At 35.3% G+C, this 13,611-nt stretch overlaps 1 protein-coding gene and 1 pseudogene across 1 annotated transcript; both read left to right on the top strand.

The window, feature by feature from the left end:
* The first annotated feature begins 2,941 nt into the window (after positions 1–2,941).
* Positions 2,942–6,433, top strand: LOC127872583 (uncharacterized). Its single transcript, XM_052415909.1, has 3 exons — positions 2,942–3,311; positions 5,835–5,937; positions 6,281–6,433. Exons 1-3 carry the CDS (start codon positions 3,148–3,150, stop codon positions 6,431–6,433), a joined length of 420 nt encoding a protein of 139 aa, XP_052271869.1. The 5' UTR covers positions 2,942–3,147.
* Positions 6,434–9,277: 2,844 nt separating this feature from the next.
* On the top strand, positions 9,278–13,205 carry LOC127872582 (uncharacterized; annotated as a pseudogene).
* Positions 13,206–13,611: the final 406 nt, after the last annotated feature.

The raw sequence follows: 13,611 nt of genomic DNA, 5'->3' as shown, positions 1-13,611 counted from the left end.
ACTTAGAAAACGGATATTCACACTTATATTCAGAAATCAGACAGTTATCGCCAGTTTTTTTTTCGTAGTCTCAAACTTGAGAAAAACTTTGAATTAGATCTGTTTTATCTGCCTTTTATTAAAAAGCTGAATTATAGAACAAGAATTCGACTGGCACATTGTTAAATTTCACATAAATCGAATTTCATTACACTGAATATTAAATTCTGTATTTAAATTTCTATAGATCTGCATGAAACATTTTTTAGTAAAACAATTTTTAGTAATTCATTCTTATTGGGACAAACCAATGAAACAATCTACATAACATATATTTCTTGCTGTGTGTAGCTATTTTGGGACAATTAGAAGAGGCTTATTTTAGCTCATGTAATCAAGAAAAATTACAGAAATCATTCCCCAAAACACACTTTTGGTTGATGTAAACAGTTCATATAATGATTTTATCTCACAGTGTAGACTATAATATTATGAAAGTAGATTCTTTAATAATTAAAAGGTGATTGATTGCATTAGTTTATACATCTGTTTCAGTTGAAACATACATAAATTAATATTTTGAAGAAAAAACACACTACAGTTAATTAAGGGTAAACTGTATAATTGATGTATCTGTATATGTGTTGATTGTTACAAAATGTTAAGCTTCACATCGTTCAAACCTGTTCAAATCGTTCACTCCTGTTACCAAATCGGTCACTCCTGTTACCAATTTTCCCTCCTGTTACTCGGACAACATTTACGAAAAAGAAGGTCAAAGCTATGTATTTGACTGTTACAAGCAGTCGAGTTTTATAGGATATTATGTCATTGTCTATTTTAAGTTTGGAAACATACATCCAGATAATGTACAAACGTTAATATCAAACATTTTATTGTAAAATCATTAACTTTTGTAAAAAGTATCTATTTAAGTGTAACATTTTGAAGAAATTTAGAAAAATGTGAAACAATGATATTCTGAAATGTATTTCAGATCCTTTAATTCAATTTAGTACATGTTACAAGAGTAATACTCGGGTATTTCAGAAAGACTGCTTCAAAAACAATTGGTAACAGGAGTGACAATTTATTGTTGCAAGCTACATGTTTTACTATTTGATTACCAGAATCAAACTATTTGGGAAAAATGTTTAACAGTTTTATGATTTTGAATTGTTTGAAATTAAGATTAATTCATTAAAATACAAATTCAAGCACACAACTTTAGTCATTTTTCCTGACCTGAAAATCATACTTTTTTTGAAAATGACCCATAAAGGGTGCATGTGTTCAAAACTCAATATCTCAAAAACTGTTATAGATAGAAACATAAAATTTTGGATTTGACTTATGCTTGCACTTATCTTTTACAAAATGACAAAAAACGAAAATGTGATTTTTCCTCGTTTGTACTGAGAAAATGTGATTTTTCCTCGTTTGTACTGATTTCTGTAGCCTATGACACATATTTATATATATATATATATATATATATATATATATATATATATATATATATATATATATATATACAGGGATCATATTTTTTCGGTTTTGTCGATCCTAGACCGATTGGGGTCGTGAAAGACCGATTGAAAATCCCAAACAGTCGGTCCGATTCTGTGTGCTAAAATACCCATGTCATGAAATCGATTACACAGTGCACATGCTAGCATAGATCTACCATAATTACATTCGTATCTCGAGTAGGTGTGAAAACCATTCACTGCAGTCTCTAAACCGGTCAGGACCAGTTTATTGTGTGTCAGCCGACTAGTATCAGAGTATGACCCCAAGCAGCGAAAATTCGCGCGGTTGTGTATTAGTCATGCGTGAATAACCCCTTGTCTATATCCATCGATAATTTCACTGGCTTATACCTAGCACACTAATCGGTCCGCAATGTGTAAAATCGTTGACAGTTTCTTCGGAGATGAAAACTTCAATGTTCATAATCCTCGTGGAAAGTGTGCAATTCGTGCATGATACAGTAAACTTTCATATAAACAAAGAAGAAAATCGGATATTCTGCAATAATTCATAATTATTGGGGGCGGACCTTATACACTGAAAACACGCGCTGTAACTAAACAAAACATGCCGATACATTTTCCACCAGCGTAATAATCCGGCAATAAATAAATTGAAGTTGCTGATCTGATTGACAGAACAGCCGAAAGTTATTGTTATGGGCGGAACTTCACATAAAATACCACACAAGAAAAATAATATACATTGTATAAATCTTTAGTTAAAATCGTGTTAGAATCAAAATAATTCGTGTACTTAATTGTATGTTGTTGAATAACTCACGACCGGAAGTTTAGATGCGTGGTTTCAAATCACTAGTGCTTATCACTCGTGATTAAATCCCTACGCATCTTAACTATCGGCCGTGGGTTTTTTAAAATAAAAAATAACGTACACAAATTATTTCTCAACTATTTGGTTTTGTTGTTGCCAGTATCCAACCTACGCACAGACATTTGTTAGGTTCAGTGCATGTATGTAAGCTATTATCGAGTCGACAACGATTTAAAACATCGGTATAGACTTGCACAGATAAATAATAGATATTGACAAAGATGAAAAAAAGTCAGATACAACAGCACACGAAACAACAATAAAAGAGAAAAAATATCATAAAACCAATTGAGAAAACTCGTATGTTCCGTTTAAAAAAGATGCCAAAGGCAATTAAACTTGTACATTTATTATACCACCTTCATGAATGGCAAAATCAATGGTATATATGTTAACGTAATTTGTCGTGATTTCGGATATAAATTTTCGGACACTTTTTCCCCATTTAAATCCAGACCGATTGATGTTGCGGGAAAATATGATCCCTGTATATATATATATATATATGTATGTATGTATGTAATACCAGTATCAAGAATGTCTCAATTAAATATCAAAAGTGGAGAAAAGTTAACTGGTTAAGTATAAAAAATGTGGCGGTTATGTTCCTTCATCCTAAAAAAATGACAAAAACATCTCTTTATCAAGATTTATCAACGGGTGTTGAGTTTTTAATGTTGCCATATCTTTCAGGAAATGGGATAAGTGGTAACTGATCCGCTCACCCTCCAAATCCAGCAAACATTTAGAAATGATGTGTTCGCCCATCAGGCAGTAGATGTGGAGGCCACACATCGCTCAATGCGACATGCGGCATATCGCCAGTACGTACTATGGATCCACGGACGCCTTCAACAGGATGACCGCAGGACAGTACCTGCCTGTTGTGTTAAAGTCATCCGTGCCAAGTATCCTAGTCCTACTGGAAACTATGCTGGGTTCGTTCCTGGACACGGAATTGGATGGTGATGAGTGTTTGCTCCATAACAATTCTATGCTAGTATCGTTTTTCAGTTTGCTTATTTTTATCTATTGTTTAAACGTCTTGTTGTTGAAGAATGTTTACATTGAAGTGGATAAATGGTTGTAATTTAAATCTTCAGTGATGCTCCATTGGTAATTGTCAGCTCAGGTACTGCTTAAAAGTATCACATGTACTGTTTAGTATACTACAGAGTATCCGGGCACAGAAAATATACAAATAAGTACCACAGATTATGGCCAGGTGCTTATTTTCTGTACCCGGGGTACATTGTAGAATACTTAAGCATACACGGGGTACTTTAAAGAAGTGCATGCCCCAACAACAACCAATTGATCATTGTAAGCTCAGGTTCTACTTTAAAGTACCCCAGGTACTTTTCGGTATACTTAAAAATACAAACACATGGGGTTAGAAAAATATACTGGGAGTATGATGGGATGCCTTTAATTGTCTTTACTTAAAGTTATACCCGAGCCCACAATGACCAATGGAGATTCAGTGGCACTTACTTTGTTTAATGATGCAATCTATTTTTTTGCATAATAGTGTACATAATAAGAACATTGAGGCAATTAGCCTTTGTAGAAAACATGAATACCAAATGTACTGTTTTTTTAAACAGTTAAATTACCTTGTTCTTTTATTAACAATATTTCTCTTTTGTCAGCAGATGTTCTAAGCACACATAAATACATGTGTGGATAAACCATTCCAAACCGAAACTCAATGTGTACTAATTGTTTTGTTTTTTTTTGTTTATAATTTTATTTCAATTTGTACTCAGTGCTGGTTTTCCTGTGCCTGCCATTAAGTAACAAGAGCACCGCCTTGCGGGTGCAGACCGCTTATCTATTTTCTTTTTAAAGGTGAAGGGACTCTCATTTTCAATCACAAAGGAGGGAGGGGTGGAGTGAAGAGGGGTGTATAGTGTGGGGGCGTGGACATTTATTACATTATCTTCCAAAAATGCGGGAAAAAAAAGCAAAACAAATAAAAAAAATCGCAAAAATTCGGGGGGAGGGGGGGGGTATTCTTGGGTGCGATGGTTGGACGGTATTTCAATTTCAAACATAAACTAATAAAAAATAAATATTTGTGTTTTTTAACCGTTTAAAAAAAAAACAATTTGGGTGGGTGGGGTGGGAGGTATAGTATAGTGTGAGGGTGTGGTGGTCATTTGTTAGGTGATCTTAAAAAAAAAGATTATTTTAAAACAGGGTTCGCCAAAACCGTCGGTCCGCCGGTCCTGACCGGCAACTTTTTTTCTAAGGACCGACAAGTGATATAAGATAATCGGTCCGACTGACCGACACAATCGGATGAAAAATGGTTTCAAAAAGATCACTCAAAGTGTATAATATGCTATTGGAATAATAGAAGGTAAATGCTTTTTGTTCAACTTCTGTCAAAATCCTTTTTTTTCTTACCTTCATTTTGATGTTTTGATGTTTAAAGTTGGATTAGAATTGACTATCACATGCTAGTTCAAAATCAACGGTCTTTGTTAAAAAAAAGCAACCGAGTGCGTCCGCCATTTTATTTGTTCCATTTAATTTCTCCACAACAAAAAACGCATGAAAACTTGTTTCAACAGGCATTTGTGAGCATTTCTGTTAAATAGTTTCATTATTATATTGTTCTGGGAAGGATATATTTTAATCTACACACCAACAATTTCTGAAATCAAAATTAGATTTTTCACCCGATGTACTATGTTTCGGATATTTTAAATTTCGGACATAGGGATATTTATGTGTTGATTTGTTGTTAAAAGTTTGTAGCAATATGTTTTGTGTTATTTCAGACAACAAGAATGGATGGTGGTAATTATCATGGGCCTTTCTATCAAGAAAAAGGTGTGAAAGACATTAATTTAATTGAACCTGGAAATCAACCACCTCTGCTAATAGAAAGCAATATCTATGATAGTTTAGGGGTAAAGTGGACCAAAACACAAAACATAACAAAATTTTCAATTTTCTAAGTATAAAGGGCCCATAATTCCATCCAAATGCCAGTCAGAGTTACATAACTTTGCCTGCACAGTACCCTTATGATAGTTAATAAATGTTGCAAGTATGAAAGCAATAGCTTTGATACTGTAGGAATAAAGTAGACCTAAACACAAAACTTAACCAAAATTTTCAATTTTCTAAGTATAAAAAGGGCACATAATTCTGTCAAAATGCCAGTCAGAGTTACATTACTTTGCCTGCCCAGTCCCCTCATGATAGTTAGTAAGTGTACCAAGTTTGAATGCATTAGCATTGATACTTTCTGAGAAAAGTGGACCTAAACGCAAAACTTAACCGGACGCCGACGCCAAGGTGATGACAACAGCTCATAATTTTTTTTCAAAAAATAGATGAGCTAAAAAAGAAAGAAATCAAATACTACAATAAATAGTAATCTGCTATGTTAATTATAACATATGCAATGCAGATGCTTATAAATTAAGTTTTTTATGAAACTTATTGTAATGAACAGACCAGACCGATTTCAGGGTGATGAATGTTCTCCATATGGCAAAATTCAACTTGAGTGGGCATCCACAACCAAATGCTGGAAAAAGCTTCAAACAGACTGCAGTGTATTCTGTCTTCAAGGTACTGGGCTTGCACTAAGTAACTGTACATTAAATTAGTATTTGTTCGTTATTATGTAAAATAATCACTTATGGGACGTATCTTAGTTTTGGGGCCAATATAATATGTTATGATATACATATGAATTTTAAATATTACTTTTGTCTTGTTTAATTTACCCCAGATAGATGTCCTACAGAACAATATCAGACCAATCACCATGCAGTAGCCTAACAAAACCAGACATTTCAGTCCATTTCCTGTTGTCAGATCCCGATGTATATTGATTATAGATTTACTTTTATAATAGTTTGAATGTAAATAACTCTTAACTATAGACCTTTTTATGATTTTTATTCCCTAGAGCACATGTGAACAGTTTACCTCATACCAGAAAGGACCCGGAGGCAGTGCATGGTGTTCAATATTCTCAAATATACGCCACAAAGGAAAATGGCAGTGTGTTGAAGACATTGACAAACAATTTCAAAACTCAGGGCTTTTCATCCTTATATAACAGAGACCGATATTCGGCTCCTTCCCTATTCTAAAAAGCCTTATTTTTTCCCAACTCTGGCTGAAAGACTTCCCAAACAAGAGCACCGCCTTGCGGGTGCAGACCGCTCATCTATTTTCTTTTTAAAGGTAAAGGGACTCTCATTTTCAATCACAAAGGAGGGAGGAGTGGAGTGAAGAGGGGTGTATAGTGTGGGGTTGTCGACATTTATATACATTAAAAAAATCGGGGGGGGGGAGAGGGGGGGGGCGATGGGGGGGGGGGTTTGGGTGCGATGGTTGGACTGTATTTCAAACATAACCGTTTTAAAAAAAATGGGGGGGGGGTATAGTGTGAGGGTGTGGTGGTAATTTGTGAGATGATCTTAAAAAAAAAAAAAAAAAAAAAAAAAATCAAAAAAAAAAATTGGGGGGGGGTGTGGGGTGGGGGGGTGTGGGGTGGGGGGGGGGGGGGTGGGGGTATAGTGTGAGGGTGTGGTGGTCATTTGTGAGATGATCTTAAAAAAAAAAAAAAAAAAAAAAAAAAAAATAGGGGGGGGGAGGAGGGGGGAGGGGGGGGAGGGCACGGGGATGGTTTGGGTGGAGTCTATTGTGGTATGTCAGGTAAGAGTAGTTTCATCAAATCTAATCATAAATAAAGAAGTTATGGCAATTTTAGCAAAATTTAATAATTTGACCTTGAGAGTCAAGGTCATTCAAAGGTCAAAGTAAAATTCAAGTTGCCAGGTACAGTAACCTCATGATAGCATGTATGTATTTGAAGTTTGAAAGCAATAGCCTTGATATTTAAGAAGTAAAGTGGATCGAAACACAAAATTTAACCATATATTAAAAGTTACTAAGTCAAAAAAGGGCCATAATTCCGTAACAATGACAACCAGAGTTATGCAACTTGTCCTTTTACTGTACCCTTATGATAGTTTGTGAGTGTTCCAAGTATGAAAGCAACATCTATAATACTTTAGGGGTAAAGTGGACCAAAACATAAATCTTAACCAAATTTTCAATTTTCTAAGTATAAAGGGCCCATAATTCCGTCCAAATGCCAGTCAGAGTTACATAACTTTGCCTGCACGGTCCCCTTATGATAGTTCATAAATCTTGCAAGTATGAAAGCAATAGCTTTGATACTGTAGGAATAAAGTGGACCTAAACACAAAACTTAATCAAATTTTCAATTTTCTAAGTATAAAAAGGGCACATAATTCTGTCAAAATGCCAGTCAGAGTTACATTACTTTGCCTGCACAGTCCCCTTATGATAGTTAGTAAGTGTTGCAAGTATGAAAGCAATAGCTTTGATGCTTAAGGAATAAAATGGACCTAAACACAAAACTTAACCAAAATTGTCAATTTTCTAAGTATAAAAAGGGCACATAATTCTGTCAAAATGCATGCCAGAGTTATCTAACTTTGCCTGCCCAGTCCCCTCATGATAGTAAGTAAGTGTACCAAGTTTGAATGCAATAGCATTGATACTTACTGAGAAAAGTGGAACTAAACGCAAAACTTAACCAAAATTTTCAATTTTTTAAGTATAAAAAGGGCACATAATTCTGTCAAAATGCACGCCAGAGTTATCTAACTTTGCCTGCCCAGTCCCCTCATGATAGTAAGTAAGTGTACCAAGTTTGAATGCAATAGCATTGATACTTTCTGAGAAAAGTGGACCTAAACGCAAAACTTAACCGGACGCCGACGCCAACGCCAACGCCAACGCCAACGCCGACGCCAAGGTGATGACAATAGCTCATAATTTTTTTTCAAAAAATAGATGAGCTAAAAAAACGATTGAAATTCCCCTGAAAATCAAAAAAATAAACACAGCGGATAGTGTTTTGTAGCCAAGTTACTATTCGGTATAGTTTTACTGGTCTTGTAGATGATTGTAATTTCATTGAAAGCTTCCACGAGCGATAAACAAAGATGAAGGTTTATTTTGCGTAATTGTTGTCTGGTATCGATTTTTTCACTACCAGTTCAGTTCAGGTATTTCCCCACTACCGCTAAGCCGAATTTTAATTGTATTTGTGTACCAGTCTAGAACAGAATATTGCGTAGTACGGGTTTTATTGTCGGTTTTTGCACAAGGGCCGCAAGGGAGGTCACCAGTGTCATCGCTGAATTTTCAGTTTGAAAATGTCACATAATGGTAAATATTACCTAAAATCAGTTAAGAAACGAAAGCTCCTGGACTCTAAAGAAGATCAAAAAACTTTATTCGACTGCGGATTAAAAAAAAACAAGCATGACGCCAGCAATAATTCTTCCGACAAGGCCGATCTTTCCGTCCTTGTCGTCGATGAATCGTGTCGATCTGAAACAGCTGCAAGTTCTAATGAAGCTGTAAGTGTAAGTCAGGAAGAGGGTGTTTGTAAGCAATCCAGTGATGAGGTTTCACAGCTTGAATCAGTAAATAAGACACCTGAATCGTCACAGTCTGTATCAGTCACAAGTACAAATGAAGCTCAATAATAAGTCATGTAGAGGGTGATAGTAAGCAATCCAGTGGCAGTGATGAGGTTTTGAAGCTTAACCCGGTCAATAAGACACCCAAAACAGAAATTGATATTGACAACAGAAAGCAATGTGTTCTACAATATGAAAACCGTTATCCATGGATGTATCATAGTTCAAGTAAAAAGGGTTATATCTGCAAATTTTGTGAGCTCTTTGGCGGAAACTCATCAATTGAAACAGCCTTTGCTTCCACTGGCGCTGTTCTTGGTTCACACCCAACCAGAAGGTTAGAACTACATGAAAACAGTATAAGGCATAAAATGAGTGTTGACAGATATTCCTCGTATTCAACCAATGTTACCACTTTCAATGATATGTTATCAAATATGAAATCCAAGAAGGAAAGTAAAAGTGAACAAGAGAAAGAGCAGAACAGAAGTTACATTAAAAAGCTCCTCAAAGTCACAGTGTTTCTGGTCAATCAGAAGTGGGGTCATTGTGAAAATCTGCCAGAAATTGCGAAATTGCTGGGAAGTTTAGGTGATCCTGTTGTAAGCAGTATGTTGGCGGCTGATGTAAATTATCTGTCTCCTAGGGCTGCCACAGAGTTTGTAGAACTTGTAAGTGATTTCATCGAGAGGAAGACCATTGCTGAAATGAGAGATAGAAAGTTTACAATATTTCTGGATGAAAGCACCGATAATGCAAACAGATCACAAGTATCAATTATGGCCAGATGGGTAGGCGAAAATGGTGCCAATGAGAAGTTTCTCGGGCTTGTCCACATCAATGGCACCAAAGCGTTGGACTTTGAGGAGGCTGTCCAGACCTTTTGTGTATCAAAAGAGTTGGACGTGAAGAACATTCGCTTCATTCCTGCTGATGGCTGTAACACTATGAGTGGCGAGAGAACAGGTACATTACAGTCAAGTGACCAAATTATTTCATGCAATAAAAACTTCACAAACTGAAATATTTGAATTGTTTGACGCACTTTCATTTTGCGGATTGTTTCACACTTTAAACAAATTACAAGGTAGAATGTTTAAGTCTATGAATTATTAATAATGTACAGGTTATTTAAACAGTTCTTCTTCACTTCAGGTCTGCAGAAGAGGGTGCGACATATGTCACCTCACAGCCTATATGTAAACTGCCGCAACCATCGCCTTGCGCTTTGCTTCACTCACCTACTCAAAAAGAACGCAACATTGTCTGACGTGGAGGGTGTTCTTGTTTCGATCTGGAAGCTTTTCCACTTTTCCGCAAAACGGCATGCAGTGTTTCAACAAATGCAAGAGCTCTATGACGAGAAACCATTGACCTTCATCAGAGCTGCAGCCACAAGGTATTTTAAAAGCCAGGCAGCAAATGACATGTTACTGTTTAATTATAATATGCTTTTGAGTTATTATACTCAACCGTTTTATCTATTCTATAAGTACAAACACTTCTTAGTAACATTAATACAACTTATTTCAGGCTTGTACAGTGACCCCACTTAATTTCTGCTTTACCTAGAACACTCTGACATTTTAATTTAACGAATGATTTAATGTAACTACTGTTTAAAATGTTGAAATCATTTGTTTATTTTTTGTAGGTGATTGTCACATCTGAAAGCGTGCACACGGTTCATTTCTCGTTATGAATCCTTGCTCGATTGCTTGGATAGCATACTTGATGACACAAGAGAACCAGAGATTACCGGCATCAGGACAAAGGCATCAGACCGTCAGACTGTACTCATGATCCTAATGTTAACAGACGTACTCAAACCAGTCAACTTCCTCTCATTGTATTTGCAAAGCGACCTTGGCTATTTTACCAACTTGACGGAACGTGTAAAGGCTTGTGTACATGATCTCCATGGTCTGATACAGAACTACCAGGATGGCCAATTTGAGGATTTGGAATTCAGGTTCATGTTACAATTATTCTCAAACAGTATATAAGTTGTTAACTTTTAAAAACAGGTCTATGCAGATTGCTAGTAGTATATATATGTATCTGTTTTACGTTTTGTCAGTAACAGTCTTCTTTAAAAAAATTGGGAACTATCAGAGTTTTTGATATGATTCTTCTGGCAAAATCATTATTTTCACCACATTTATAAAAACTACAGTATTGAGCTTTGAACTCTCTTCAAAAATTTTGATTTAAGAGAAAGATAACTTTTAGCAGAAAATATTATTGAATTAATATGAATATTGCTCTATGCTTGATTTGAAGTTCAAACCGTTTTAACGAAAATAAATTTCAGAAAATGTGATGACTTGCTGGGTGTAATTCAAGACCGGACAGATTTGGCGCGCAGACTGAGGGACGATAACAATGAACTAACTCCACAGGGTATGTGAAGTGGGAGTCGTATAAAATAATCTATAAAATAATCTTAAACAAAAACATTTAACAATTTATGATAGGTACGTATACATCATCCCTGCTCACTGAGCCTTGACGCATCAGTGCACTTTTAAATTAGGGTATTCCTGTTTTGGGAATTACTTATTTCAAAGTACATATTATAACTTTGAAATTGTATAGTTGGCATTATTCAACCAGGATGTTTTTGCTGAATGATCAATCATACAAACCTTATTTCAGGTTTTCTTCAGGCTACAGGGGTACCTTTCATATATGAGCTTATTTCTGAAATCGAAGACGCATTCACTGTCACATCTATTGTCTTGGCCGCTTTCGGTGTTCTGGATCCAGTTAACTTACCCGATAGTGCTGATGACTTGCGGGATTATGGAAAGGTATGTTTTTATATTCAAACATTATCATATTAACATGATTATACAAATATTTGCAGATAACATGTTATAAAGTATATGATTTAAATTATCACAAAATGTTACATTCAATTTTGTGATAATTGATGATAATTTAAATCATATACCGTATGACTGATATTAATAATTATTTAGTATATGATTGAATTATATTAACCTGACATTAAGGTAAAAGGTCTTGTTTTCAGTTAAAATGATCATTCAAAAGATTTTGCTGTTTATAACTGTTATCATAGGACAAGATAAAGACACTAGCCAGTCATTATGGTCAACAACAGACAGACACTTTTCAAGGGCATGTGTCAGTGGCACCAGCCGATGTAGACCCAGTAGTTGAGCAAGAGTTGCTTTCTTTTAGAACGCACATGTTTCTGATGAAGTTAGTCACTGAGAGTTAGATATCAAATTCGAAAGTTCACTTGAAGTTGTTGTTCATTATTAGTTCACTTGAAGTTGTTGTTCATTATTAGATCACCTGTGTAATAGTGACAAGGTGAGCTATTGTGATCGATCAATGTCCGTCATGCACCTGGTTAGAATTTGAAATTACTTCACATGAATTAACGATCCTTGGTTTGCCCTTTACCAACTTTGTTCATATTTCTATGCAACTATGAACAAGATGGCTGCCAGAGCTTAAAAAAGAAAAAAGCTTGTAAACACTCTAGTGATCACATTTGTTTCTTTACATAACAGATTTCACTCAAATGTTTCTCATGTGGCCCTCCTCCAAAACTGCTCAAATTGTTCTGCTCCGGACCACTCAACAATAATATGACCAGATGTCAAAAATGAGAAACTTTGGTGAGCAATTCAGGGCCATTATCATTATGACCCTCTAAGTTTTGCAACATTGTTTTACATCATGATGACTCAGATATCTTTGTGTTTCTGTTCTATGTTTCATCTGTTATTTTTCATTTGACGTTATTTCTACAGCTTTCCATCGGTTCATCAACTCTTCTTAATAATTTGTAAATTTGTCTTTCTATTTTAGTCAGCCAGACAGTGATCATTGATTTAAATGAATTTGATTCTGTATACAGCTAGTAACATTTATTTTTGTATCTAAAATTTTATTATGTAATGTTAACTTCAACATTTTCAATAATAATGTCTCAGTATAAATAAGAATTGTACAAAAGTATTGTTTTCAATCATTTATTTTTCAACAGTTTTTTATTTACAAATTTTCAGAAATAGAGCAGTTACACCTGTAACAACTGTGTCTGATGTCTACAGGAAATTGCAGACAGACACCGGTCTGACAGCATGTTTCCCACGTGTACATACAATGCTGGAGCTTGCCATGCTCATACCACAGTCAACAGCTGTTGTGGAGCGTTCCTTTAGTGCCATGAACGATATATGTCCAGACCTCAGGACCTCCCTGTCAACAAAACATTTGGATGACTTGATGAGGATCAGTTCATATCAACATGATTTCAGTGAAATAGAATGGGAGCTTCTAGTTGACAAGTTTAAAAATGCAAAACAAAGGGAAATGGCTTTGTGAAGTTCTGAATTGTGTGACTGTGACAGAGTCTGTCATAACGAAAAAAGAGATAACTTTTAGTTTACTGTTCAAAAACTGCTGTTACCTGTTGAAAAGTTTATCTGTTTGAAAATATAGCTGGCCAATCTTTGAAAAGAACATTTCCAGGTCATTAATTCATAACAAAAATAAAGTTCAAACCATTATTGTGACTGTTTAAAATTGATTAAATGATTTACCTGTGATGAAATGCTTTAAAAGTTTTTTTCCCAAAATGGCCATTTATCGCGCTTAAATTTCCCAATTTGCAAGGCTAGGGCTTTTTCCCAATTTCCAGATGAAAAGCCCTGGCTTGCCATGCTCATACCACAGTCAACAGCTGTTGTGGAGCGTTCCTTTAGTACCATGAACGATATATGTTCAGACC

Source organism: Dreissena polymorpha, chromosome 3, assembly GCF_020536995.1.
Source record: "Dreissena polymorpha isolate Duluth1 chromosome 3, UMN_Dpol_1.0, whole genome shotgun sequence".
Lineage (NCBI taxonomy): Eukaryota > Metazoa > Mollusca > Bivalvia > Myida > Dreissenidae > Dreissena > Dreissena polymorpha.
This window is presented reverse-complemented; position numbering and strand designations above follow the sequence as displayed.